The sequence below is a fragment of the Delphinapterus leucas genome, chromosome 15 (genome assembly GCF_059928025.1).
Source record: "Delphinapterus leucas isolate spDelLeu-1000000601 "Yukka" chromosome 15, BTC_Dleu_Yukka2, whole genome shotgun sequence".
In the NCBI taxonomy this organism is placed as follows: Eukaryota; Metazoa; Chordata; class Mammalia; order Artiodactyla; family Monodontidae; genus Delphinapterus; species Delphinapterus leucas.
In genome coordinates, this window is record NC_143143.1 from 1,789,121 (window position 1) to 1,815,017 (window position 25,897).

General features: G+C 57.9%; 1 protein-coding gene and 1 long non-coding RNA gene across 2 annotated transcripts in view; one reads left to right on the forward strand and one right to left on the reverse strand.

The window, feature by feature from the left end:
• Positions 1 to 10,834: 10,834 nt before the first annotated feature.
• IQCE (IQ motif containing E) overlaps positions 10,835 to 25,897 on the reverse strand; it is a 38,422-nt gene continuing 23,359 nt past the window's right edge. The window contains 10 exon segments of the mRNA XM_089895525.1: positions 10,835 to 12,858; positions 14,105 to 14,218; positions 15,150 to 15,250; positions 15,973 to 16,094; positions 16,567 to 16,674; positions 16,857 to 16,859; positions 18,836 to 18,859; positions 20,465 to 20,623; positions 23,138 to 23,228; positions 24,339 to 24,443. Coding sequence (XP_089751651.1) covers positions 12,731 to 12,858; positions 14,105 to 14,218; positions 15,150 to 15,250; positions 15,973 to 16,094; positions 16,567 to 16,674; positions 16,857 to 16,859; positions 18,836 to 18,859; positions 20,465 to 20,623; positions 23,138 to 23,228; positions 24,339 to 24,443 — 955 coding nt within the window. The 3' untranslated portion in view covers positions 10,835 to 12,730.
• On the forward strand, positions 11,266 to 13,644 carry LOC149747359 (uncharacterized). Its single transcript, XR_016387715.1, has 2 exons — positions 11,266 to 13,050; positions 13,322 to 13,644. It is a non-coding gene; the product is annotated as an uncharacterized LOC149747359 (long non-coding RNA).

Below are 25,897 nucleotides of genomic sequence, written 5' to 3' on the forward strand. Positions count from 1 at the left end.
CTTATTTGGAAATAGGGTCATCGCAGATGTGATCAAGGTACGTTGAAGTCATAGGAGATTATGGAGGGCCCTAATCCCATGACGGCGTCCTTATAAGAGAGACATTTGAACATGCGTTGCAGAGATACAGAGACACGAAGAAAACACCATATGAAGGCAGAGGCAGAGATGGGGGTGATGTGTCAAGAAGCCAAGGAACCCCAAGGATCTGCCACCAGGAGCTGGGAAAGAGGCCTGGAGCAGATCCTCCCTCACAGCTTCAGAAGGAACCAACACTGCTGACACCTTGATCTCAGACTTCAGCCTCCAGAATTGAGAGACAAGACACTTCTCTTGATTAAGCTGCCCAGTGTGTAGTCCTGTTATAGCAGCCACAGGAAACTCATACATCAGGCTGTTCAGAGCTTCCGGTTGGCAGGCATTCTGTGTCTCTGATTGCACAAAATGGCAAAGGAGCTTGTCACTGATTAATATTTGCAACGTGTTTGGTGGGTGAGACATTTTCCCACAGGGATCCATGGAGAAAGAATGATAAAGGAGGTCCAGGGTGGAGAAAAGGAGGGACCCACAACATGCAGTTTTGGAAAAGCACCGCCAAAGCCTCTACTGGTGGAGCCTGAGCCTGAAACCTACTGCTGCTTGAGGTCCAGTGTTGGTGAGAAAATCCCCGTGGAACCGAAAAGCCCCTGGAGAATTGTGCTTTCCTGTGGGTAAATAGGATCCAGGGGCCCTGGGGTCTGACGCTTGCAGCGGTGCGATCTCTGCATCTCTACTCCTGTCCTTGATCTGCAAAACGGGGTTCCTGCGGCCAGGCACCCAGGAGGTCGAGGGTTAGAGAATGCCAGGTGGCAGGGGTAGGGCACAAGGAAGGCCTGCCGCCATCCCACGCCACCCTTCTTTTGCCTGGCACTCACTGGCTGGAGCTGCAGTGGTTCTTCCTGCCTGTCCTGGGTCCCCTGCAGCTGGAAACTGACTTTAGCCCCACTCTACAGATGGGGCAGCTGAAGCCCGGGTCCCACTCTTGCTCAGGTGGTACAAGAATCACCACCCAGTCAGGGAACCAGGACTCAGCCTCATGCTGTTGCCCGCAGACTACATGACCTGAAATAGGGCTCCAGTGGCCGGAGAAGTCGGAGAGGGCTTGGTCTGCAGTGCTGGCCACTGACCAGCACGCCAAGGGACATGCCTTCAATGACCTTGCAGTGTGACTCGGGGAGGCGGCCGATGGAGAAACGGCTAACCTTCCCCCGGCTAAGGAAGCAGCCCAGGCAGCGATAAGGAGCCACAGCCTCCCGTCGCCTCCACCACGGGGACCCGGAGCCGGGGAGCCCAGGAGGCCCAGCAGGGCCAGGCCTGCGCGGGCAGGAAGGCCCAGCTGAGCCACCCTCAGTGCCCACACCCACGATCTCCTCCGGCCTCAGCCAGGTTCCCACATCACAGAGCGGGTGGTGAGGGGGTTTTCGAGGCTCAGAAGTGAAGAAACTTGCCCCCAATGGACACATTCAAGCAGCAGGCAGATGGACCTTGGTTTCCTTTATTTGAAATGGAACTAAAAATAGTCCCACCTCCTGGGGAGGTCACGCGGCCCAGGCTGTGTGTGGAAAGCCATATGACCCGCTCCCGGGGTGCACCATCTTTGGACACTGTTCTTTTCTTGCTCTCACCCAGGTCTTCTCAGCTCCAAAGCCCAGGTCTTTTCCTTTCTTTTCTTTTTAAATTAACTACCTCCTACTCCAAGTCACAGGGCCTCTGAGCCCCAGCCTTTTCATGGCTAAAATGGGTAGAGTCCTGCTTAGATCATAGCAACGTGAGCGTATGTAAAGTGACATGACACCGCAGCGCTAACCCAAATGTCCATCAGCTGGTGAACGGATCGACAGAACGCAGCACCGTCACTCGGTGGAATATTATTCAGCCATAGAAAGCAATGGAGCACTGACACCTGGTACAACATGGATGAACCTTGAAAACACTGCGCTCAGTGAAAGAAGCCAGACACAAAACCCCACAAACTGTATGATTCCATCGAAATATCCGGAACAGGCAGATCCATAGAGACAGAAAATGGATGAGTTATTGCCAGGCGCTGGGAGAGGGGAGTGGGGAGGGACTGCTTAATGGGTGAGGGGCTTCTTTTCGGGGGGATGAAAAGTTTTGGAAATACGTGGTGAAGGTTGCACAGCACTGTGAACAAAGTTAATGCCACTGAATTGTACACGTTGAAATGGTTATGCACATTTTGTCACAGGTACAAATGACTACATGTGCAAGGGCCTCACTCAGTATCTCCCTGACCACCTTCCTTCTTCTTCCCTCCGTCCCTCCCTCCCTCCGTCCCTCCCTCCCTCCGTCCCTCCCTCCCTCCCTCCCTCCCTTCCCTCCTGTGAAGTAGAGTCTGTGAGTGAAGGACAGGGATGAAAAAGTCTGCAAGGAGAGAGCACTGAGGACTGAGCTGCTTGGAAGCATCTGGTAGAAGCATCTGGAACAAAGGAGGAGGCAAGCCAGGCCAGGACCTCCCCAGGGTCTGTTCTCCAGGTCAGGAAGGTGGCTGGGTTGAGGCTCTTGAATGGTTTGTCCCAAGACCTGTAGGCGCTGGGAGAAAGGCCAGGCTGGGGATGGGTGCCAGACCCTGGGGCGGAAAGCAGAACAATGGAACCCCCTGCATTTGGACCCTGGCCAGCAAGATTCACATTTTCCATGGAGATAGAGCTCGTGAGAACCGGCAGGGAAAAGGGAGAGCCGGATGCCGGCTTTCCCCAGCTCCCGCTGAGACGCACAGCCAGCCTAGCGCCCGGTCCCCACAGACACCTGGCCGCAGAAAAGCCACAGAAGCGCTGCTTTCAAGCTGGCCGTGGTGGAATTGCCCCGTGGCTCTGGAGGCTGGGAGAGATGCCAGCCAGTGTGGTCCCTGAGCAGGCCACGGGAGCCAGCCCAACAGACCCAGCCAGAATGGCGTGCACACCCCTGGCTTGCCTAGCATCACCTATCCAGCTGCCTCGCTTACCCAGAGAGCGCCCCCCCCAACCCCGGGAACCAGGAAATCAGCAGGGATGGCCTCTGACCTGCCAAGGATGCTGTGCCGAGTACCAGCACGCACCCGTGGTCTCTCTCAGAGCCTCCTTACTCTTACTTCACACTCAGTACTGACAAGGCTGGTCCCTGCGTCCCAAGCCCAAGGCAGATCCCAAGCAGCACCCCAGAGGAGGTAGCCCCAAAGTTACATGAAGGGAGACTGGCACTGGATGAAAAGGAGTCGCAGAGACACCCTCCCCGGGTGGGTCCCTCATCCCTGCCCACCCGCTCCGCCCAACCTGGCATCTGTGATGAGCATTGTGCCAAGCTGTGGGACCTGGGCTCATCTCAGGTTTTGCCACCAACCATGCGCCCTGTGGGGACCTATGTCGCCCTCAGGGGCCTCCGTGCTCGCCAAGCCCGGCTTCCCCATCTTACAGCAGGGGAGGCTCAGGCTCCAACCCACAGCCTTGACTCGTGAAGAGAGTCAGGAGGCCGTCTTACTCGAGGGGAGAGGGTGACTGTGCGTGCACACCGACATTTGCACAAACACCTTTCGTGCCCAGAGTCTCACTTAATTCTTGCGCGAGGCGGACGACCGCAGTCCCCGTTTTAAGAGAAGGAAACAGAGGCTCAGAGAATTGGGCGCAGAGGCGAGACGGAAAGCCCTGTCTTTCCTTGTTTCTGGTTTAACTCTCTACGCAGTGCAACCCGCTGAGCGATGCGATGCGCTTGTAAAAGGCTGATGTGTTGGTCACCTACTGCTGCAGAACGAGCCGCCTCAAACCCTGGTGGTTTCGAGCAACCACCGCTGTGTTTGTTGGCAGCCCTGGGGGTCGGCAGCTTGGGCCCAGCTGGGTGGTTCTCATTCTGTCACCCAGAGTCACACGTGCACCTGCAGCCATGTGGCAGCTTCACCGGGGCTGGGTGGTCTCAGCCGGCCTCATTCGTGGCTGGTGGTTGGTGCTGACTCAACGGACCACGTGGCTCCAGCCAGCTACCTCGGGCTTCTTTAGCCGGCATCTCAGGGAGGCCAGAGAGGGCAAGCCAGAGGCTTGTGTCCCCTTTAATAATGCTCCGTCTCGGCCAAAGCCAGTCGCAGCCAAGCCCAGGGATAAGGGGCAGTCAGGACAGAACGAGGCAGGACAGAGCGGGGTGTGGACACAGGGCCGTGGCTGTGACCATCTTGATTCAGTGGACTTCCCAAATGGGGAGAGGTTTCTTCAAGCTGTGGTGCTCTCGGGGATGTTCTCTGGTCAGCCAGTAAGTTCCCTTCCACCCTGGTGGGCTCGGGGAAGGGGGCTGGGTGTGGGCAGCTGGGAGAGGAGGGTCCTGGAGGCTGAGGTGCGTATGGGCTCCTCCTGGCAGTCTCACGAAACTCCGCTCCATCTCCAGGAGCAGTGGGTCTCTGGCCCTCCGTGGGCTGGGGTCCGTGCCGGTGACCAAGGCTAGCTGGGAAGGGTAGACCAAGCATTGTAGTGCTCCTGTGCTTGGGGAGAGGGGACGCCTTTCCAGGACTTTGGAAGTGGGCCAGCAGAGCCAGGAGGAATTGCAGTCCCACCATCCCACCCCATGCCTGGGGCTGTGGGAGGGACAGGCGCACACTTCCCTCTCCGGAGCCCCGCACCCCCACCCCCGCCAGCTGCTCCCAGGTTTGGGCTGCCTGGTGACATTGTTTCCCCTCCAAGAGCGGAGACCCTTCCACCGGGCAGCTTTCCAAGCCTCGGTCTCCGCGTCTGCAAAAGGAGGACAGTCCTACCTCCCTGCCCGGTGGTCCCAGGGTCATGCTGGAAAGGGGGTGCTCACAGCTGTAGTCCAGCTTCCTTCCTTCACTGTCACCTGTCCCCCAGTGACCAGCTCAAGTCACTTACCCCACAGCCGGGAAGTCTTTGCCTTGCCTGCTAGAGGCCGGCCACTGGCTCCCATGTGGGGGACACTGGGTCCCCAGATTCAAAGCCGGGCCTGGACAGACGTTCTTCGCACGCGGGGAGGCCTGTTTCACTGTCAGGGTGGGGTCCGGGGAGTCAGGGTGAGCCAGGGTTGCGTCTCCTGGGGAACCCTGAGGCCTCCCCCTCTCCAGAGAGATGCGATCCCTGCCTGGACTCTGAAAAGGAAGCCCCTCGTCCAGGCCACCAGGAGCTCGGATGGGAAGGGCTGTGCCCTTGGTCCTGAGCTTCTCCCCTCCACCTGGGTCTCTGGGAAGGAATCTGACCGTGCCATACTCCTACTGGCCTCTCCCTGGCTCCCAGGGCCTCAGAACCAAGTGCAAAAGCACCCACATCTGCCCCTGCTGCCCCACTCTGCCCCATCTCTCCCGGAGGTGCAGGGTGGGTGGCAGTCAGGTGAGAAGCAAGGCAGAGGCTTCCAGAAGCGAAGCCATGGTGACGATCCATCACAGCTGGGCCCTAAGAGACGCTCCACGCGTGTTTCCGGAACAGACACCATCGTGGTCTTAGAGAGCAACGCTGGCCGGCATAGGCCCACCCAGGCCACCCAGAGACACGGCCATCGTCACTCCCTTTTTACAGATGGCTAACAGGCTCACCCCAGGTCACCAGCCAGGATGGTTTGGACCCTCAGCCCGGATTCTTCTGCCTGTGGGCCCAGGGTCCCTTTCCTCCGCAGACGTCCCAGCTGGGTCTGCAGCGTGGGCGTGGGGCTTGGGGGCAGCAGGAGGTCCCAGCAGGCTCGCCCCCTCGTCTGCCCAAGGCTGAGGCCCAGCTCTGGGGGCGCACTCTGCTATGTGGACGCCTCCACCTTCCTCCCCACTGAGGACCCCAGAGGAGGGATGGCTGGAAACGTGCTCCCCATCCGAGCCTGCTCCCGCTCCGGGGGCCGGGGCTGGCCTGAGTGCTCTCCTCTTTGGGTGGGTGGAGGGGAGGGCTGGCTTCACTGGGCTCCGCTGGGCCCTGGGTGGGGGGGCACAGGCGGCATTCACAGGGTTCCTCACCAGCCCTTGGGCCGTTGTGCTGCCCTCCCGGCTGCCAGCCATCCTTCCAGCTTCTGAAATGCAAATCCGACTCCGTCATTCCCCTGCCAGCAGCCCTTCCCCGTTCCCACGGCTCCTGGGGTGAAGGCCAAACTCTCAGCAGAATGTGCAACGCCCCCCCCCCCCCCGCCCCGCTTCCCTCCTGAGCTCCGTGGCCCCCGGGCCCCAGCTGCCCCGGTGCTGTTTCCGGCTCTGGGGGGGAGGTGGCGGCTGCTGGTTCCCTCGCAGGAAGAGCCGCCTCCCCACGGGCTCAGCCTCAGCCCCTCGTTCCTTCTTCTGGGCGAGTGGGGGGAACAGCCTGTTCCTGACCCTGTGGCCGCTGCCCCCCGCACACCATGCCCCTGGGCCTCTCCCGCGTGGGCCCTCGCCACCCTGGTGAGGGGTGCTCGGCCAGACTTCTGCCCACTTGGGGCCCAGCACCTGGGCAGGTGGGTATTGGGCAGGGAAGGAATTTCCTCCAGGCCCACAGAGCTCAGCGTAGCTGAGAGACAGACCCGCAAGCAGATGAAATACCCCTTGATGCTGTGCACACAGTGCCTTCCTCCCTCGGTGCCTGGCGGGCGGCAGACGTGCAGGAAATCTCAAAGCACACGGAATGAACTCGCGTTGTGAGAACACAGAGAAAGGAGGGGCTGACTGCAAAGAGCTTCTCAGCAGCGGGGCCGTGTGGGCTGGCTCGGTGGAAAGGACATTCCTGGCTGGGAAACAGCTCGTGCAAGGGGCCAGCTGGAGGTGGGGAAGGGCCTCGTGTTTCTTAAAAGGCCGGGGGATGCGGGCCGAGCTGGGTAATGGAGGGAATGCAGGGTGCCCCGTGGAATCTAAGTGAATCTGTTGAGCAAGGGGAGAAGGTGTGTGTTTACAGAGGTGGGGAGGAGGACCCAAGGGCCTGACGCTGAGGGAGACGAGGAACAGGGAGGAGAGTGCTGGCCATCCCACTGGAGCTATCCTTCTCTTCTTCCCTAGTAACAGGCCCTCTCACTTTTATTGAGCATATTGCCATCTAGAATAAAAGACAACATTTCCAGGCTCCCTTGTAGCTGGATGTGCAACTATGTTCTGACCAATAGGATATGAGTGATGTCCTCAAGTGAGGGGATGCCCCCTTTCTTCCTTCCTTCCTGCTTGCTGGAATGCATATGTTGTGGCTGGAGCTCAAGCAGCCACTTTGGACCGTGAGGCCTTGTGTTCAGGAGAGGGGAGCAACAACAAGAGCACAGGTCTTTGAAAATCATGCAGCTGCCATATTTTACCGGTACTGCTTTCCTTGGGGCTTTGGAAACTTTAACTTGTTTGGGTTACTGTTATTTGGGGTGTTATACTCCAGCCCGACCTAAGTCTAACAAATGGAAGGATGGCTCGGATTCTGAAGAATCCACTGAGACAGAATGCACAGAGCTTGGCTGCTAATTTGATGGGGGGGCAGGGGAATGAGAAGGGAGAGTCAAGGCTCCCTCTGAGATCCTATCTTGGGAGGCCGGTAGAATCCTTCACTCAACATGCATTAAGCACTTTTTTGTGTGCTGGGTACTGTGTTTGCTGTGCGAGTATACCGGTGGATCCCATGATCACTGTCTTCACGAATCTCTTGGTCCCGTGGGGGACAGAGGATGCAACGGAAGAGCACCGATGGAGGGAGGTAAGCACCTCACCCAAGAGCTGCTGGGCCCCTCATTTATCCATTCTGCACAGTTATTGAGCACCTACTGTGTACCACACACTGTGTTAGGCCTTGAGAACAGCAATAAGCACCACAAACTCAGTGTGGAGTTTATCTTAGAGAGTCTGATAGGGGAGTCAGACAACAATCAAATAACCTTGGCTTTACACAGAGAAGCAGAGCTCTGCTGAGTGAATCCCTGCTGCGAGCGATTATGCCAGGGGCCGCAGGAGGCCCTGGGGGGATTCGTGATGCACCAGCCACATCTGGGCTGGGCATCTCCAGGGAGCAAGGGCTGCTGGCTCTCGTATGGGCAAGGCACCGTCCCCGGCACATCCACCACATTCCTGCCCCCTAACCCCAGGCAGCAGTGGACAGCAGATGGGGCCTGGCCAGAGTGAGTCTGCGCCGACTCGTCATGGGGCCGTGGCTATTCAGGGGAGGCTGAGGTGGTGGTTTGGTCTGTTGTGGGCAGGGATGGACATGGAGAGGAGTGGACAGACGTGAGCCGTACTTAGGAGGCTGTCAATAGGATTTTTTGTTGAAGGATTGGAGGTGGTGGCGAGGGGGTCACGGATGACACTTCCCACCCTGGTGTCCGGCCTGTGCACGTGGTGTTGGGGTGGGTGAGGAGGCCCGCGGGTGAGCCTGCTTGGGAGAGGAGAATTGTGTCGTTTAAAACACTTCTTTTAATTGGGGTAAAATACACATAACAAAAAATTCTCATTTTAACCGTTTTAAGGTGTGCAGTTCAGGGGTATTAGGCACACTCGCATTGTCGTGCAACCATCCCCACCATCAGCTACAGAACATTTCCATCTTCCCAAACCGAGGCTCTGCCCCCGTTACACACTCACTCCCCTCCCCTCCCCCAGCCCCGGGCACCCACCCTCTACTTTCTGTCTCTATGGACCTGGCTCCTCCAGGGACCTCCTAGGAGTGGAATCACACAGTATCTGTCCTTCTGTGTCTGGCTTATTTCACTGAGCATCCTGCCCTCGAGGTTCCGGCTCCGACAACTGAGAGGCTGTGATCCCCTAGGGTGGGACTGCTGGCCAGGGGCAGGTTAGGGGGCAAAGGTAACTCAGAGCTGGGCTAGGCCGAGTTTGAGGCACCTGAGGCACACGTGTGCAGACGTTCACGTCGACATTTCGGGTCTGGGTGGGGTCTGGTTGGGGTCAGAGCCTTGGGGGCGCCCACGTCTAAGAGACTGTAGGGGAAGGGCTGGTACAGGCCGGGAGAAAACCATGTCAACGGGGAGGGTGTGGGGAAGGGGCCACTGCGTCCCCAGCTGCAGAGAGAGCGGCCGTCACAGAGCTGAGCGGGGTGGGGTGCGGGGGGGCCCTGTGAGACCGGCTGACAGTGGATGAGGCTCCTATTAGCAGGGACAGCGGCTTTCCGCCGCTTCCATGAGCTGCGCCCATGGCCCACCTACCCCCGGGCTTCCCGGCTTTCACTCCCTCAAAGCCGGGCCGGAGGGGAGGGCTGGGGGGCTGTCCGAATGGCCGCCCCGGGGAGCTTTGGCACACATGGGGCCCTCTGCTTTGAATCCCAGGCTGTTCTGGGCTTAATTAACGAATAGCTCAGGGGCACCCCCCTCCCTGTTCAGAAAGGACACAGCACCATGGAAACGCCCCCAGATTCCCCAGGCAGGCACTGCCTAACGGGGCCACCTTCTGGGTTGTCGCTGCCCGGCAGGGCTCCCAGGATAACGGAAGGCGCTGGCCAAAGGCCATTGGTTGGCGTCCAAGCAAAGAAACATGGACCCGTTCCTCCTCCCAACATTCATGCTCTGAACCCAACAGCAGCTAAGAGAAACCAGGGATTTGCATTCTGACATTTTCCCCCCTTAGCCTGCGATTTTGAGGAACCTCATGTTTAGAATCATCTTGGCGGAGGCCTGGGGGTCACTCTCGGCTACCAGCCTTTAAGGAGGCTCACGTGCAGACCAAACTGGGCTCCACCTTTGAAGTGAAGAGAGCTGCCAAGAGCGAGGAAGGCCAGTGGCACGAGTAGGGAGAGGGATCCCATGTGTTTGTGCACAAGTACGTGTCCACACGTTTACACCTTCCTGCTGACTCTCCTCCTGCTGGGTGAAGGCCCGAGGGGGGACAGTCCTCCATTCTCCTCTCACCAGCTCCAGCTGAGACTCTCACCCCTCCCGCCTTGAGGCTGCCTCTCTGCTGCCAGACCCCAGCCTCACGGGAGAGTAGGTGGCAGCAGGCTTGTGGCCGGGCTAAGGGTTTGATGAACCCTGCTCTCCTCTGTCACAACCTCTTCAAGGGCCAACCAGCACCTCTGAAAGTGCCAAGTCTTCCAAGTGACCCATTTGCCCGTGACAAGACACATGGTGATCCGCTCGGGCCAGTGCTGGAGCCAACAGACCAGCCCCTGTAAGGGCTTCAGACAAACTCCAGGGCCCAGCAAACAGCCGCCTGCAAACAAAGCCACAGGTGCACCTCGTGTCGCGATTTTCCAACAAAATATTGGAAAACCATTATTCTTCCAGAAGTCAACTTTTTTGGGCTCATTCACATCTGTCTGAGTCCCCAGTAAATTATTCCTTACCTGCTCCTAAAACAAAAACTAGAATTGGGGGAAATACTCCCTCATTTTCACTTCTTGATGCTCAAGTCCTCACTGATGAACAAGGAAGAGAAATTCGAAGACAGATGCACGAGTTCCCGCACGGCGGGGAGCTGGCTGTGGGACCCTTCCCTCCGGCCGGCTCTGCGCTCCCAGGGCTGTGCTGTGAGCAAAGCAAAAGCCAGGAGCCCAGAAGCACGGGGTTTGTGCAGCATGAGCTACAGCAATGGCACACCCAGAGGTCATGAAAGGTCACGGGTTTATAGGGCAATCAAGACAGAGATCCTGCAAAACAGCTTTTATTTACAAAGGCCAACGATGAGTAGCACAGAGGGAAAACCTTATGCCTTCCAAAAGACTTGTGTACAAATTACGCATAGGTCAGAGTGTTCCTAAATACAGAGGTCGAAGACCAGCGAGTCCACCACTTCCTCCTGGAGCCACCTGATGGCTTCACATTTCAACTCCCAGATGTGGGTTCTCTCGCTTCAAAGGGTGCTTACCCGGCGTGATCAGCTGTTAACAGGCCCTTGGGAGCTCGGGGAGGTCCTCACCTGGAGCAGCTGCCGGCCGGCCCCGGGCAGGTCTGAGTGTCCATTCTCCAGTCCTCAGAATTTCTGAGCCACACGAGAGCAAACATTGCTTCCAAAACCACAGCGGGGGTTTGAATTGGCTTAGATGGCTTCTCGTGGAATTTAAATTCTATTCAGCTCTTGAAGGTGAACGGGGCTTTCTGCAGAGGGTATTTATTACTTAAAAACGAAGCAAAGCTCTGCAGCTCTCACGCTGGTTGCTCTGAGCTAGGTGGCTGTCCTTTTCCTAATGCCATCGGTCTTTTTGCTGGGACGAGGGTTCTGGTCTGTCTGCAGGGCGGCCGGGCCCGTCCAGTGGGGCAGCACAGAGGCGGGCAAACAGAAGGCAGGCCCTGTAGGCCCCAGGCCCCTGTCCCGCCCCGCCCTGTGCTGCTCCGGCAGCCCTAGAACCCCAGCCCCGAGCCGTGGGCCCCGCAAGCACGCTGGGCACCTGGCATTCTCCAGGGAACAGATCCACACAGCGTCAGAGGGTCACAGCCTTGAGTTAAGTCATTTACTGAGGTGGCTTCAAGACTGCTTACTTTTACTAGATCAACATTGCTGGGCCCAAGGAGCACAGGCAGACAAATGTACAAATCTGCAATTCTCAGGAGCATTTTCTTGGAAAACTCAGGTCCCGGGGCTGACCTTGCCCATCCCAGCTCTGCTGACGGCCAGCCCGCTGCACACACGGCCTTTTCCTCCAGGACCAGGCGAGGACGTCCTGACAGTGACCCATTCGTCATAGGTCCCCAGAGCCTTGGGCTCCTGAGAGCAAGGAGTAATGCAGAAATGCCCGTTTTTGAATGGGGTTGGGGGGAGAATGACCCCCTGGGGACCTGCATGCCGCGGGCATCGCCTTCATCACCCTCTGGGTGCCTGACTGGTGGACTGGCTCCTACAGGCCTTTAGCTGAGCCGGCACCCAGAGGAGGAACGGACCCAGTGGATGAAACAAGGCAAAGGTCAGCAGTGAGTTCACCCGAGTTAGCCATCACTCCAGCGGGGGAAACAGAAGAAAAAACGGACTTGGTAACTCACAGGCCGAGTAAAGAAAACATGACACAAGCCTGGCCCCCTGGCTGAACTTTTTTCAACCCACTGTATGACCGGCACCTAAGCGGTGAAAGGGGCTGGCGGGTCCCCCCGCCTGACTCCGGGCGGCCGGGGCTGGGAGATCCCTCCGCCTCTCTCACGGGACAGGGCAACATAGATCCTCCTGGCCACACGCCTCGCCCGTGCTGGAGCCGGGAGCCTCTGACCGCTGTGAGGAGGGCCCAGGAGTTTCTGAAAGAAGGACAAGTCTGAGCCGGAGCCCCTGAGGTGCAACACGAGAAGGGCTGCCGCGCCGTCGGGGCGCCGGGGGTCCCGCTGGCGACGGGGAGGCGGAGGGGTGGCCCGGGACTACGCTCTCCCCGGTGCGCAGGGCCCTCCGTTCGGGCTGAGGGCGAGGGTTCTCGCATCAGCTCTCCCCTGAGGCGCGTTGCCTGTCCTGGAGCTGGTGGCCGAGTGGCGTCAGCGCCGATGAAGCAGCCCTCGCCTGCACAGCCGCAGGTGGCCAGAGGTGCCCCGAGAGGACGTGTCTCGGCCGGGCCCCCTGCTGCCCCCCAGCCCGGGCAGGTGTGTCTGTCCGGCATGAAGACCACCGGGGCGGGGGGCGCGGGCCTGCAGCCGGGTGTGCGGAACGTAGGCGACCCCTTCCCAGAGATAAAATAAAGAGAGGCATTCGGGGTTCCCTCAACAAACAAGCAAACGGGCAAAACGAAAGAGAAAAACCGGGGACGGAGGTGAGGTGTCAAGTAGGTGCTGTTCTCCCCCTCACAAGATAAATTCCTTTCCGGTCTGAGTGCTTCTGTCCTCTGAACCCAACCTTGCCAGGACAGGGCATCGCCACGTGCCGGGCGACCGCAGGGGCCTAGGGCGGGGAGGCGATTTTCTTCGTGGGCACAGGCGGAGCTAAGACGATCTCGTCGGAGTCATCGGAGTTCACGTCCTCCGCGGGCGGAGTCGCGGCGCGCTGCGGCCCCGAGGGAGAGGGCTCCGCTGCAACAGAGAAGGGACGGCGGTCACGGCCACGCTCAGCGCCGTCGGGGGCGGACACGCGAGGGACGGCGGTGCAGGCCTGACGGACGCCACGCCACGGCACGCGGCCACCCTCGTTAGAGCCCACTCGCACCCTCTGCGCTCAGCTCCCAAGCGTCGGCCAGTTTCCCCAAAGCAAAACAGCCGCGAAAGGTGAAGGCTGGCGGCACGGGGGAGGCTCAAGTCAGCGGCGGGGATTCTCTGCACGTCGCCCTCACGGTAGCGTGCGTCCGGGAGTCTGCGGCCCGGGCGGCCGACTGTGACTCGTGGGCAGATGCAGCCGGTGGCCCCCGGCTTCCTTGGGAGGACACGCCTCCCGCAGGAGGAGGGGGCGGGCCAGGCCAGGCCAACACCCAGGGACCACCCGCGAGCTCTCGCTCCTTTCTTCACGCACATCTAAACTCTTCATCGTAATCGACCCTAGGTTGGGATGCGCCTGCCGACCACCCTGCAGACCCCCTCCGCCCTCAGTGGCCACCTGGATGGGACGTGAGGAAGGGGCAGTTTCCCCTGGGGCCTGGGGCCCGTGCTCCCAGCCCCAGAAGACGGCCTCTGCTCTGACTGCTTCACAAAGTAAAGTGCCAATAAAAAAGGAACCAATCCCTGACTTGAGATAAAAGAAGGAAGGAAATCACCACCCCGCGAGCTGCGGATACTGTAACTCTGTCAGCTTTTTTTCTGTAACTGTCAAGAAAACTATGAGAGTGGAAAAACTTATGAAATTAAAAACAGCAGTTTTCAAGGTTAGCTTCAGTTTTTCTTTCCCTTTAAAAACACTTTCACAATCAGATCAAACAAGGGCTCCATGTGCAGTTTTCACAGAGACCGTTTCCTCGTGTAAACAAGGGCCCGAACGAGGCCGGCGGTGGCGCTTTTCAGGCAGGAGGATGAGCTGCCACTTTGAAAGGACACGCATTTAACAGGAGGAGAAAAGGGCGGCATACACAGGCCCTTTAGCCCTGATCGAGGAATCTAAAGGTCGCCAAATGTAGGGTCTGGTGAAATCAGACTGAAACTGGTTTTGGGAGAATAATATGCAGCCTTTGGGGAGCTTTACAGACGGAGGTTTTGGACAGAACCTCAAAGCTCAAAGTTCGCTCTGACAAAGCCAGACAAGATGACCGAAGAGGACAGAGTACGATTTTTCACACGTGGCGGTTTCCAGGTCAGGCAAGCCCCAGAAGCGCCCCCGCGACCCGACACTCACCAGAGCAGGGCGGCGGGGCTGCCGGCGCCCCTGGCCCCCATGGCCTCGGCGCTCCGTTCCCGGGAGCCAGAGCCTCCGCGGTCTCCCCGCTGTTCCCCTCGCTGTCTTCCTGCCCTGAAACGACAGGCACGTGGGAGGCTCCCATCCTCACAGGCTCGTCGCACCCACCCATCTTCCTAGGCACACACTTCTGTTCAGAAAAACTGCTCCTTTTACAGTTCTCCCTCATTACGAAGCACCAAGCCCTTCCTGCCCTTCTCCGACTGCGCCTCTGTGACCTCAGAACTCAGCCTGCGCGCCACGCTCGCAAACGAGACTCAAGACTACGCTCTGTCTAGTGACAGTCCCCGACCTCACACCGCCACCTCTGTGCCACCTCTGGCGTACAGAGATGGTCCAAGCAAGTGTCCCGGTTACAGTCTGAGGGAGGAGGACCTGCAGTACAGGCAGAATCATACATTTGGGGACTGAAAGCGACTTGCAAGGGGCCTTGCCCAACCCTCGGGCTCTCGCACAGGAGGAGTGAGGCCCGGGGAGGACCCCGAGTCTGGAGTGGGGCAGAGCTGGGACCGGGCCTCACCATGGGCTGTGCGCCCCTGCCAGTCCAGGGATTTCTCCGCTGACTGTTATTGGATCTTAATGAAGCAGAAGAGGAAATACAAGCAAAGTTTTACTTAAAACCAACAAACAGGAAAAACATTGGCCCAAAGGAGGGACACCGCGTTGCTCTAGTTAGAGCTGAGAATAAAAATCAAAACCACGAAGCTCCGACTGCGTGGCCTGCGGTCACTGACCCCGGAACCGGCCAGCCTGTCGGGCTCCAGGAAGTCGCTTGGGGCCGGCTCTTTCCCCTACGACCCAAGGGACAGGGGACGCAGCTGTGACAGGAAGGTGTGGCCGAGGCGTTACCCAGCTCGCAGGTGGCCGCGGGACAAGCCCCCACGACTTTACACGTCCCAACTTCCGGGACGGTGGCAGCTCTTTTGGTTGAAACCTCAGAAGGCCGGCTGCCCCTCGCGTGAAATCCAAAATGAAATGCAATTACCAGGAGAGGCTGCAGGGAAGGGCGGAGAGGAGGGTGCACTGTGTGGGGCCCAAGCAGGTCTGTCGGGAAACGCTGCAGTGGCAGCTCTTGGACCAGCAGCACTGGGAGAGAGAGAGAGACTAGCTGATTCTGACTTTAGGGAAGGCCAGTGTCGTGCGAGGCCGACGGGCCCAGGTCCTGAGACATCGTGCGAGGCCGATGGGCCCAGGTTCTGAGACATCGTGCGAGGCCAACGGGCCCAGGTCCTGAGACAGGTGGGCTGTGAGGGGCCTCGGGCGTGTCCCCTGCACCCCCGGCCGTGGCTGGCTGCACCAGGGACGGGCCCCAACCCGAGCTCGGCCCCTGGCCCGCTGTAAGTCCCACTCTTTACCCGAGGTGACTCATACAGCGTTCTGAGCCACTGCAGCCGGGACAGTCCTGACCAAGTCCCGGCGGATCCGGCAGGCACGGTGCCACTGACAAGAATGTGCTGCTGCAGGAAGGCTTCTGACGACACCCACGTCTTCCTGAACATGGGTCACGCCACGGTGTCCTCCGGGAAGGGGCAGGGCATCGGCACAGGCCGACAGGCAGTCTGCAAACCGAGGGCTCCCCGAACCCCACGCTGTCTAACCCCTCCCATTTGTTTTCTCCCAGCAGGAGGAAACGGTCCTAGAAAGGCTTCTTTCCAAGGACCGGAGCCTGTGGCCCACCTCACCCGGGTGGGTGGGTGTAGCTTATGCTCTGGTGATACACCCTGTGCCTTTCTGGCTGGGCAGCCCCCGCAGGTGTCCGGCACTGCCCTGCAATACAGAACAGAGGTAGGCCTGCCAGGTGGACTTACCTGTGCCCGGCCCGTGCCAGGTGTGCCCGGAAGGCAGACTGGATGATGGTGATGGCCTCCTCTTGCCACGGGTCCCCCTCGGCCTGGACGACGGGGCTCGGGACGCGGGGCTCGGGCGAGTCCTGGGGCAGCGACGGTGGGGAAGAGAACCGCGTGAACCCCCGCCACCTCCTACGTGTGGACCCTCGGCGCCAGGTTAGGAGCGCAATGCCGATTTGGGTGGCTGCCCTCGTTACTAACTATTTCGTCAGCAGTTTCCTGACTGCAGGTTACTTGGACTCTAGAGATTCTTAGAATTGGTGTCTGGTGGTTTTCACAGGGGAGGGACTCCTATCTTTGCTGTAGTTTAAGCCTCTGTCTTGATCCCAAGATGGACACGGTACTCGATGTCCCAGCACCTCAACGCCATTCGGCTCCTGAAGCTCAACCCTGGGGGGGGCACGGGTGCCAGGGGTTGGAGGGCGAGGCACACGCCCAGGGCGAGGCAGGACGCGAGGACCCAAAGGCGTCTACGCTTGTCCCGCCGACAAAGCGTGGGAAGAAATGGAGAGAGAACGTTAGGACTTGGGCCCGTGTGCAGCCCCTGAGGGTTACCTGGGTGGGAGGGCTTGGCACGGCAGGGGGGTCCGGGCTGCACACTCCACTAGACAATGGCCTCGCCCGTGCCGGATGCCCCCGGAAAGCCGCCTGCAGCATGGCAGCCTAGCGGGGGCAGCGGGGTGGGGGGTGGGGGGAGACGGAGACGGGTGTCAGTTTCCCTGGAAGACGGCAGGCACGGGTTGGGGCGTCCCAGAGGGAGACGCTCCAATGGCCTAGAAGAGGGCTCCCTTTCTGCCGCAGAATCTCAGCAGTGCCTGAAGGAGCCTCTCTCCCTCACTCGCCACAACCTCCTACAGCGAGAAACATGCCACTGCTCTGGGGAGGAAAAGGCCCTGTTAAACGCTATTACATTTAGCTGCAAATGTGATTCCGTATTTTACACGTAGTTATGTTTTCATGCTGAGATCGTTTATTCCGTGTTGGAATAGTTATTCCACTTCATACGCTTTCCACGTACATCTTCTAAAGTCAAGTAGGGCGGAGCCTGATCTCAGACTATGACAAAGGAATTACGTATCCTTTGACCTCAATCTTAAATCACTTTCTTTAGAGATACACATGGATGCTCTGTAAGTTCTGAGATCAACGTTCCGGATTTTAGGGGCAGCACTTTTATTTCAGGGGTCCTGCCTCTAGTCCTGAGGACGGGCTTACGGCTCCATAACATTTAGGAGAACGACACTCTAGCACACTGAGCCCCGCCGTTGAACCTGCATTTAGAGGTTCAGATGCTTCCATGATCACAGTCACCAAAAGAAAACATCTTTGTCTTCCTTGACCGCAAAGTGAAGGAAATGCCACAAACAGGGGTTAGGAGACAACAAAGAGGCGAGAGAACATCAGTTACGAAGGACAAAATAACGCACCAAAAGCAAATGAGTATTTAGACAAACCCAGAAGGTTCCCACCACGCGGCTCACAGGAAAGCCACCGCACCCGCTGGAGGGGTGAGGGTGCTGACCGAGCAGGCCAGAAAGGGGAGCAGGCGTCCTGCGCGCCATGCTGCCCACACGACAGCCCGCACGGTGGGTCTTAATCACCCTGGAGGCTGAGGGAGGAGGGGACACTGGAGGGGAAAGGGCGGAACACCATCGACAGCACACAGGCCGCCGGCTGCTTCATAAATGTGCTCTACGGTCCTTCCAGGGACCCTCGTCCCCTCAGTCGCTCACAAACGTTTACTGAATGCCGACCGCACACCAGGCACCCCTCTAGGAACCAGGGACCTAGCAGCAGAAACACGGGATGGTCCCCGCGTCCGCGAAACTTACATTCTAATGGGAGAGGCAAGCAGTTGCAAAAAGGGTGAAGTATCGGGTAGGGACAGGAGCTATGAAGAAGACTAAAGCAGGGCGCGAGGCTGGGGAGTGCCGGTGGTGCGGCGTCCAGGGAAGGTCGTGTTTCAGCAGAGACCTGAGTAAAGTCGGGGGCAGGACATGCGAGTGTCTGGAGGAGGAGCCTTCTAGGCAGAGGGCGCAGCAGGCGCAAAGGCCCTGTGGCAGGAGCAGCCTGGATATTCTCAAGGATGCCAGAGACGCCTCCAGACTGAACGGGGCCGGAGGGGTGGCCGGGGAGCAGCGCATGCGGGGCTTCAGGGAACAGCTTTGGGTTTTGTTCCAAGTGTGAGAGGGAATAGGCCGTGGGAGGGCAGAGCAGAAGCTGGGGCCGGTGGGGAGGCCGGGCGAGGGTCCCGGCAGCTTAGATGTGCACTGTCTACCACATACCCTGCTGTCCTCTGCTCTGACCCGCATTCCGTCACATCCCTGCTCTCCTGTTCCCGGGCAAGCCACACCCTTTCCCTTACCCAGGGCTGTGTTTGCTGAATTCTCCTGCCCAGGATGCCCTTCCTCTCATCCCCAGTTCAGGGAGTCCCTCTCCTTCTCAAGGCCTGCCCCCCCTGCAGGGACGTTCCCGGCCCTGGTGAGCAGGAACCCCACAGCGCCGTGGACGTGCCCCTAAACCCCCCTTCCATCCTGGACTGGCTTGTCTGTCTTAATGTCTCTCTGTCCTGAGGGCCCACAGAACTGACGATCAATAAAAGTGTGTTGAGAGAATGATGAATGACTGAATGAGTTATGAAAGTGTGAAATTATCCAAGTATTTATTTGATGCTAACATCACTTAAGTATTTTAACTCAGTGTTGGGGCCTGGCCTGGGTTCGTGAAAACACGGACTCAATGACGCTTCTTGAGATCTCCACACAGTCACTTGAACCAAAGTAAAAATACGTATTTTGAAATCAGTAAAATAAAACTGGCTTACCTCGTGCAGAGCGGCCTGTTTTTTCTGAAATAAGGAGATCAGTTATGAATTAACACGAGGATGAGTTTTCTGTGATACCGTATTCGTCCCTTGGTCCCTCCCCCTGCCACAGCCAACAGCGACGCAACAGCAGTCAGGGACCCGCCCCTCGCCGACAGCCCCCTGCCCGCCACCCATACCCAAGGGGCTCCGGGAGAGGCTGGTGGAGCTGATGCAGACCCGCCTGCAACAGCGGAGGAGGCAGCAAGCGACCGTGACCGGGAGGCGAATCACAGCTGAAGCCCAGGCCGCCACGGGGCCGTCTGTGGTTCCTGGCCGGCTGCGCGGCGAAGTGACTCGCAGGGACCGCTGAGACGGGATTGTCTTAGGCTCCACGTGAGGAAGCCCCTCCCCCAGCCAGAACTGTCCTATAACATGCGGTGTCCTCTCTGGATGTCCACAGAGAGGCTGGACACTGCCCGCTGGTGATGTTACAAAGGGGACCCCCGTGCAGGGTCTGGGTCACTGACTCCCAAGTCTGACCAGTCATCAAAATCACGGGGTGGCGGGGGAATTTCTCCGGTGCTGTCACAGTACTATGGTTAAGTGGCACATCCTCGTTCCTAGAAGATACGCACTGAAGTCTCATAACGTCTAAAACTTACTTTCAAACGGTTCTGGAAAGAACAGTACGTGCAGAAAAGAAATGTGGCTAAACGTGCACTGTTGTTGAACCGAGGTGGTGGGCAAGAATTAGTACCTCGCTGAATATACTAAATTCTTTCAACTTTCTATGTTTTGTAAATTTTCATCATCAAAGTTGGGAAGAAGCCATGATTAAAAAAACCCTCCACCGGCGCCTCCGGAGCTAAGATCTTACACTATTCAGGCAGGTGGAGAGTTCCAGTTTCTGTTTGTCCAGCTGGGGGAACAAGGGTCGTGTGCGTTCTATCAAACGGGGGGAGGGGGCTCTTTTAGAGCATTTCGTCATCAGAGAGCACCGTCCTTTAACAACTGAGGTCTCCGCGAGCCCCATCTCCGTGAGCCCCCCCCAGGAGCTGAGGAGAGGAGCCCCACTCCTCCCCCAAGAGAGACCACGGGACATCGCAGCTCCCGGTCTGTCGTGCGCAGCCTGCGGCCCCTGCTGCCCTACTCAGCCCACCCCCGGGTCTGACACCCCACGCGCAGCCCTGCTGTCCCGTCACCCACGCCGCTGTCCCCTGAGGAGCAGCCCCGAGGCAGGCTCTCCCTGTTCCTGACAAGACGGCCATCCCGGGAGCCCCAGTGAAGGGCTGCCATGGGGCCTGAACTGCCAGGGAGACCCATAAGCTCAGTCCCGTGCTTGCAGGGGCGCTGCACCCACAGCCCGCGTCCCTGGGACCCGTCGGGAGGTGACAGAGGCTTCCAGACCAGCCACTGCCCGGCCCGCGGCAGGCACCCCCCAGCTCGCCCACACGGGCTCCAGGCGCGGCCTTCCTCTCGCCCTTGCCGCCAGAGACCCCGGGTCTCCGGAGGCTATCTTCTGCCTCCCTATGTTTTCCTACGTGTCTAGGGCGTCTGGCACGGAGCCCGCCCCGGCAAAGGGACGGAGGAAGGGCTGGCGAGCGAGGATGTGGGCAGCAGAGGGCCGGCGGGCAAGGGAACCCTCACCCGGTGCTGGTGCCCCTTCCAGCGGCGCTGCAGGAGCCGGGCGGCGGCATCTCTTCTGCCCTCGGAGCAGCCGGAGCGCGGCCAGGAGGAGCCCCCCTCGCTCGTGTCCAGCTCCGAGTCCGTCTGGGAGGGACCGGGGGGTCGGGGCGCTTCCCGGGTCTGCAGGAAGTCCAAGGTGAGAAGGGTGACTGGGTCGGGGATGGGGGCGGAGAAGCCGGCTATCAGGCCCGGGGGCAGGATAGCAGGATGCAGGCAAAACTTCTCAGACTAGACTTTAATTTAGAGGAAAAAAATCAGTGTCCACACCGCTCAGCATGCCAGACGACAAAAGAAGTCTCTGGAGAGCTAACATATTCGCTAGTAACTAGGGTGAAAGTCAGTTTTCGTTAACCCTGTAAACTCTGGGGGTAGCGCTCTCCCGCGAGGAGGGGAAGCAGCGTGACCTGTGGTGTCATCAGGTAACCACAACGCACCTTCTGAGCTCAGTCACGTCTGTGCATCAATTATCTGCTTTTTGTAAAAAGGACCCGGGAGGTCCTTTTACCGGCTCCCTTTTCGTCTAATACTGGATTACAAAAATGGGACTTCTGAGATAAAAGGCAATAGATTCCTAGCTTGGTTTTTTGTTTGTTTGCTTGTTTGTTTGGCCGGACCCTGCAGCACGTGGAACTTCCCGGACCAGGGATCGAACCTGTGTCCCCTGCAGTGGGAGCGCAGAACCAGATGAATTGCACAGACAAAGCCATTACTGCCAGTTCCGGTGGACGTGGAAAATATTTTTCTCCCTAAGGGAAAGCTTCAGGAATAAGCAGAAATCTCCAAATCCACGTGTGTCGGGTGCCCCCCAGGGGTCAGGGCTGCCTGCGGCAGACAAGCCACAGGTCGGTCAGCACCGTGAGCATCCCACTGGGAAAGGAGCGTCGAGGAGACAAACAGCGCAGCTCTGCCCGCCACACGCCGGGCAGTCAGCGGCCCGGCGCCACAGCCACCTGGGGCTGACAGCGCGGGCGTTTGGGTAGGTAGGGGTCTCCTGAAAAGGGCCCACCGGGCAGGGTGGCCAATTTCCTGGACAGGAGGACAGTGCCTCTGCAGGACTCAGAACATTATCTAAAGCACTGGAAAAGCTGCCAAGGAGATGCACCCATGCGGGTAACACAGAAAGTCTACCTTCCTGAACAACAGAAGGGACTGAGATGGACTCACACGTCCACCCCACGTGTGGCCAGCTGGACATGCGGGGTCAAGGGCACCGCACAGCCCACGGGGCTCCAGCCAGCACGTGCCAGGAGAGCCACCTTTCCTTTGCCGAATCAGTCGGTGGCCTGGGGTTTGTCTCAACTTGTAACTGGAGAGAGACATGCTCGTCAGCTTCTCCACATTCCCTTTTAGGGCTTTTCTCTTTCCCTTTTGTGCTGGGGTTGAAGTATATGTAGCGTCAGATGCTAAAAGAAGAAGGGGCCTTAAAACAGGACTCCAGCTAAATAAGAAAACCTTGTAAGAGGGAGGCCCATCTAGATTTAAAAAAAACAAACCCAAACACTTTTCTTTTCTGTTCTCAGCAGATAAGTCAGTCCCGCACCTGGTATGCCCTCCCTCTCCTAGAGGCCAGTCCCCGTCAGGCTACTGGCTACCGAAACAGCAAGTCGCTTTCTGAAGCAACAGAACTTCTCGGCTAAAATGTGTGCCGGGTAAAGCCTGGCCGTCCTGGTGGATTCGGCGTGTTACTCAGATCTGTAGCAAGGGTCTCAGAAGAGGGCGGCACGGCTGCCCATCTCAGCATGCACCCACGCTGGACGCCCCGGCCAGGCTGGTCTTCCCTGTCACACACTCACACGACAGGCTCCTCTTGGGGCAAACTGCAGCCACAGGATTTCAATACCTCAGTTATTAGTTTTTTGTGTTAACAGATATAAGATTATATAATTGCCATCTGGGGAATCCATTAATTGGAAAAAAAAGGATTAGCGAGGAGACACACTCTCGCCACTAGAAGTTCTAGCATAGGTAGCACTGGGCCGACGGGGGCCAGAGGGCTCCCCTGGTTCAAGAAGGTGCTCAGGGAGGTGCCAGGGGAGACCCTTGACGTGGTGTCCATAGAAATGGAGGGAGCGAGGGGACAGGGAGGAGGGTCAGCCTAGACTCACCGCCTGCCTACCTGCCCACGGGCCCTGCGGAGGGAGCTGCGGCTCCCCAGTCACCCAACCCCCGGCCTAGGGGCAGGGGCAGGGGCGGGGGTCGTGCCGGCCCCGGCGAGCGCCTTCCCGGCCGGCCCCCGCGTCAGTGCCAGACTCTGCAACTTACATTGAACCTTCCGGTTCTTCACTGAGAGTTCGAGCCTTCCCTGGGGCCTTCCCAAACTCCTTCTCGCCTTCTAACGGCAACGCTTGTTGGATATTTAAACTTTTATTTGAAGTTTGGGGAAGATCTTCACTCACCGGCTTAACTATCTAAGACGCGAATACTAGTTTGAAAAGTCAATTAACTGATAATTACTGCAGAACTCCAGGATTCAATACACGCAATTTATAGAAATCGATTGTGATGGTAGAAGGAAACTGGACTGTCAACGTTGGATTCAGGCAAAACTCCGGGCACGGAGACAGTCAGAACCATAACGCATCAGCTCAGAGTCCCGCCATGCCGGACAGGAGGTAAAAACACAGACAACCCTACCTCCGGGCTCGTTTCCTCGGGGTCCTCCTCCCCTCCTTTCTTACTTTCTTCCAGTTCTTGAAACTTCCTGGTAAGTGCTTGAATTTCCTCCCTAAAGTGGGAAGGGAAGAAAGTGACACTGTACTTGCCATGACGCTGTGTAAGATGTCTGTACGTGACAGGAGGGGTGGCGGCCTGCAGAGCTGGCAAGGACGCCCCCCGGGAACGAGGTGGGTGCCCCGCCACCACCTGACTGCCCAGGAGCCGGCACTGCCCAGGGCGACCCCTCCGACCCCACTCCTGACACATGGGAGGAATGGAAAAAATACCGACTGCGTGAACGATGCACGGATATCCTTTGGGGGTTTTAACAAGCAAGGCGAGTGGAAGGAAAAACAACTCATGTACTTGCTACAGATTTCAGGGGCAAGGTAAAAAGAATTCTTCACTGCATGCCCGCCCATTCTGATGGACTTTAATTCTAGGCTTCTGCCAAAGTCTAGTCACGTTTATTCTGAAGATAAAATTTGGTATTCATTTCGGTAATCCGTGTCTTACTAATTATTCTGAGTGCTAAATATTTCTGCGCAGATTTCTAACCTACTTTTTTGGGCATTTCTTACTGCGATAACATTCATATAACCCCTAATCCACTGTCTTCTCTATTAATCTGCCCATTCCAGATATTTCCGAATCGCACAGTATGCGGGCTTTTCTGTCCGCCTCTTCAGGGAGCATCATGTTTCTGAGGCTCATCCACGTCGTGGCAGGTGTCAGCCCTCATCCCTTTGTACGGATGTACGCCCGTTTTTACTCTCTTCACCAGCTGACGGACATTTGCCATGTGTCCACTTTTTATCTACGGTGGACAGAGGTCAATGACGGAGCGTGGGAGGTGGCGTCTGGACCCGGGGTGTGGAACCAGGGCGCGTTCTGAGGCTGCCCGCAGCGGCCGTGCTGGAGGAGGCTGCGGGCCGGGGAGCTGGCCGTGATGCCAGAGCGGCAAACACTGGCCCAACCGTGAGCAGCCTTTCCCCAGAGGTCGGATATTTACTGAGGGAAACAGCCAACCACGGGAGGACTTCAGCAGAGGAGCGATGTGATCGGGCCGGAGCTGTACGGACCGCTCTCGATGCGGGCTGAGCGCGGACGCGCCGGGGTGGGCGGGGCTGGGGAAGAAGGAAGGGCCTGGGGCTGTGTGTCTTCCGACTTCTCCACTCACCTCAAAGCCTCCTCTCTTTCTCTTCCCTCCTTCTCACCCTCCTTCCTGTTTTCCAGCTCCTTCTCCAAGTCGGCCTTTGTCTGCAGTAGCTGCTTCACCTCCAGACTGAACGAGGAACCAGAGGTATTTCAGCGTCATTAAAACAAAGGCTCACAGTGACCTGGTCACCAGAGCGCGAAGAGCTTTCAGAAAACGTAACGGGTCCAACCTCCTTACTTATGCATGGCTGAGGATGAAGAAAGGCCCTTCTTTGTAACTGCAGGGGGCGCCGGGGGCGCTCGGTTATTTACTGAGCACCTTCCGTGCGCGCGCAGGCAACGGACGGAGCAGGGCTCCCGGCCGAGGCGCAGGCCCTGCTCTCACGGGCGTCACCGTCCCGCGGGGAGAGGCATTAACCCGGCGGTCACACAGTTGGACGCCTAATCTACTCCTGAGATGAGAGCTCCCAGGACCCACCGTGGACCAGACGGGGATGCAGCCTGAGCTGAGGCCTCGAAGACAAGAGGACCCCAGGCACCTCCACCCAAGCTTGCCTGTGCCCCACAGGTGACGCCTCGCTGAGAACGTGGCTTTAAAACGTTCCACTGCTCACCGTGGTGGTGACCTCACGTGAATGAGATACATCACCAGGAGTGTCACACGGTAAGGGCTCACTGAGTGGAAGTTATTATCGTGCCATGCGACGGCTTAAGAGATAATCAGAGATGCTATTTACCGTGCAAAATGACTGGCCTAATTTTTATAAAGAACCTAGCGCATGGATGCACTATTAGGCTTCGACTGGAGGTGAAAAAACAGGTGGAGTGGGAAGGGATTTGCCTTCTGCTGTGAATGGTAAGGCAGCAGAGACAGGTCCTTCTCAGACCTCGACGTGCACGTGAATCACCGGGGGGCGGGTCTCATTAGATGCAGAGCCAGGTTCAGGAGATCTGGGCCAGGCCAAGGTAACCAGCCCCAGGTGGGCAGGGCCCGAGGGTCTGCATCTCTAACCAGCCCCCAGCTGATGCTGAGGTCGTTGGCTTCCTAGGCCACACTCTGAGTAGCAAGGTCTCAGAAACACCATCTCAGAAGATGCATGGGTTTAGCCTGCTCGCGACAGAACTGCAACTGGAGAAGCCACACGTAAACAACGGGTGGAGGAGACAGGAGCGTTTTAAGGGGGCTACAGAGCGAGACACTAGAGAACAAAGGGCAAATGAGCAGAACCTTGAGGCTTCGCCTTCCACACTCTTACGGTCACACTGAATACTCCACACACCACAGCACCTGTCTTGCTTGATGCACAGATTAGATGTTGTAAACATAGTACTGAATCTTTAAACCCTTCTGCAAGAGATCTGATGGATGGCCTATTATCTTACACGAATCAATCACAGTCAATGCTTCTCTAAAAAAGAATTTGGAAAGCCCTCTGGAATTCCGTGTAAAGAGATTTAAATGGCACCCTCCGCCCCGTGCTTTTCGTGACATAATACGGCCAATCAGTGTCTCCTTTTCCCCACTGAAGCTGCCTTCATTTCACAACTAAAACATCACAAGTTTTAGAATCGTAGAAACGT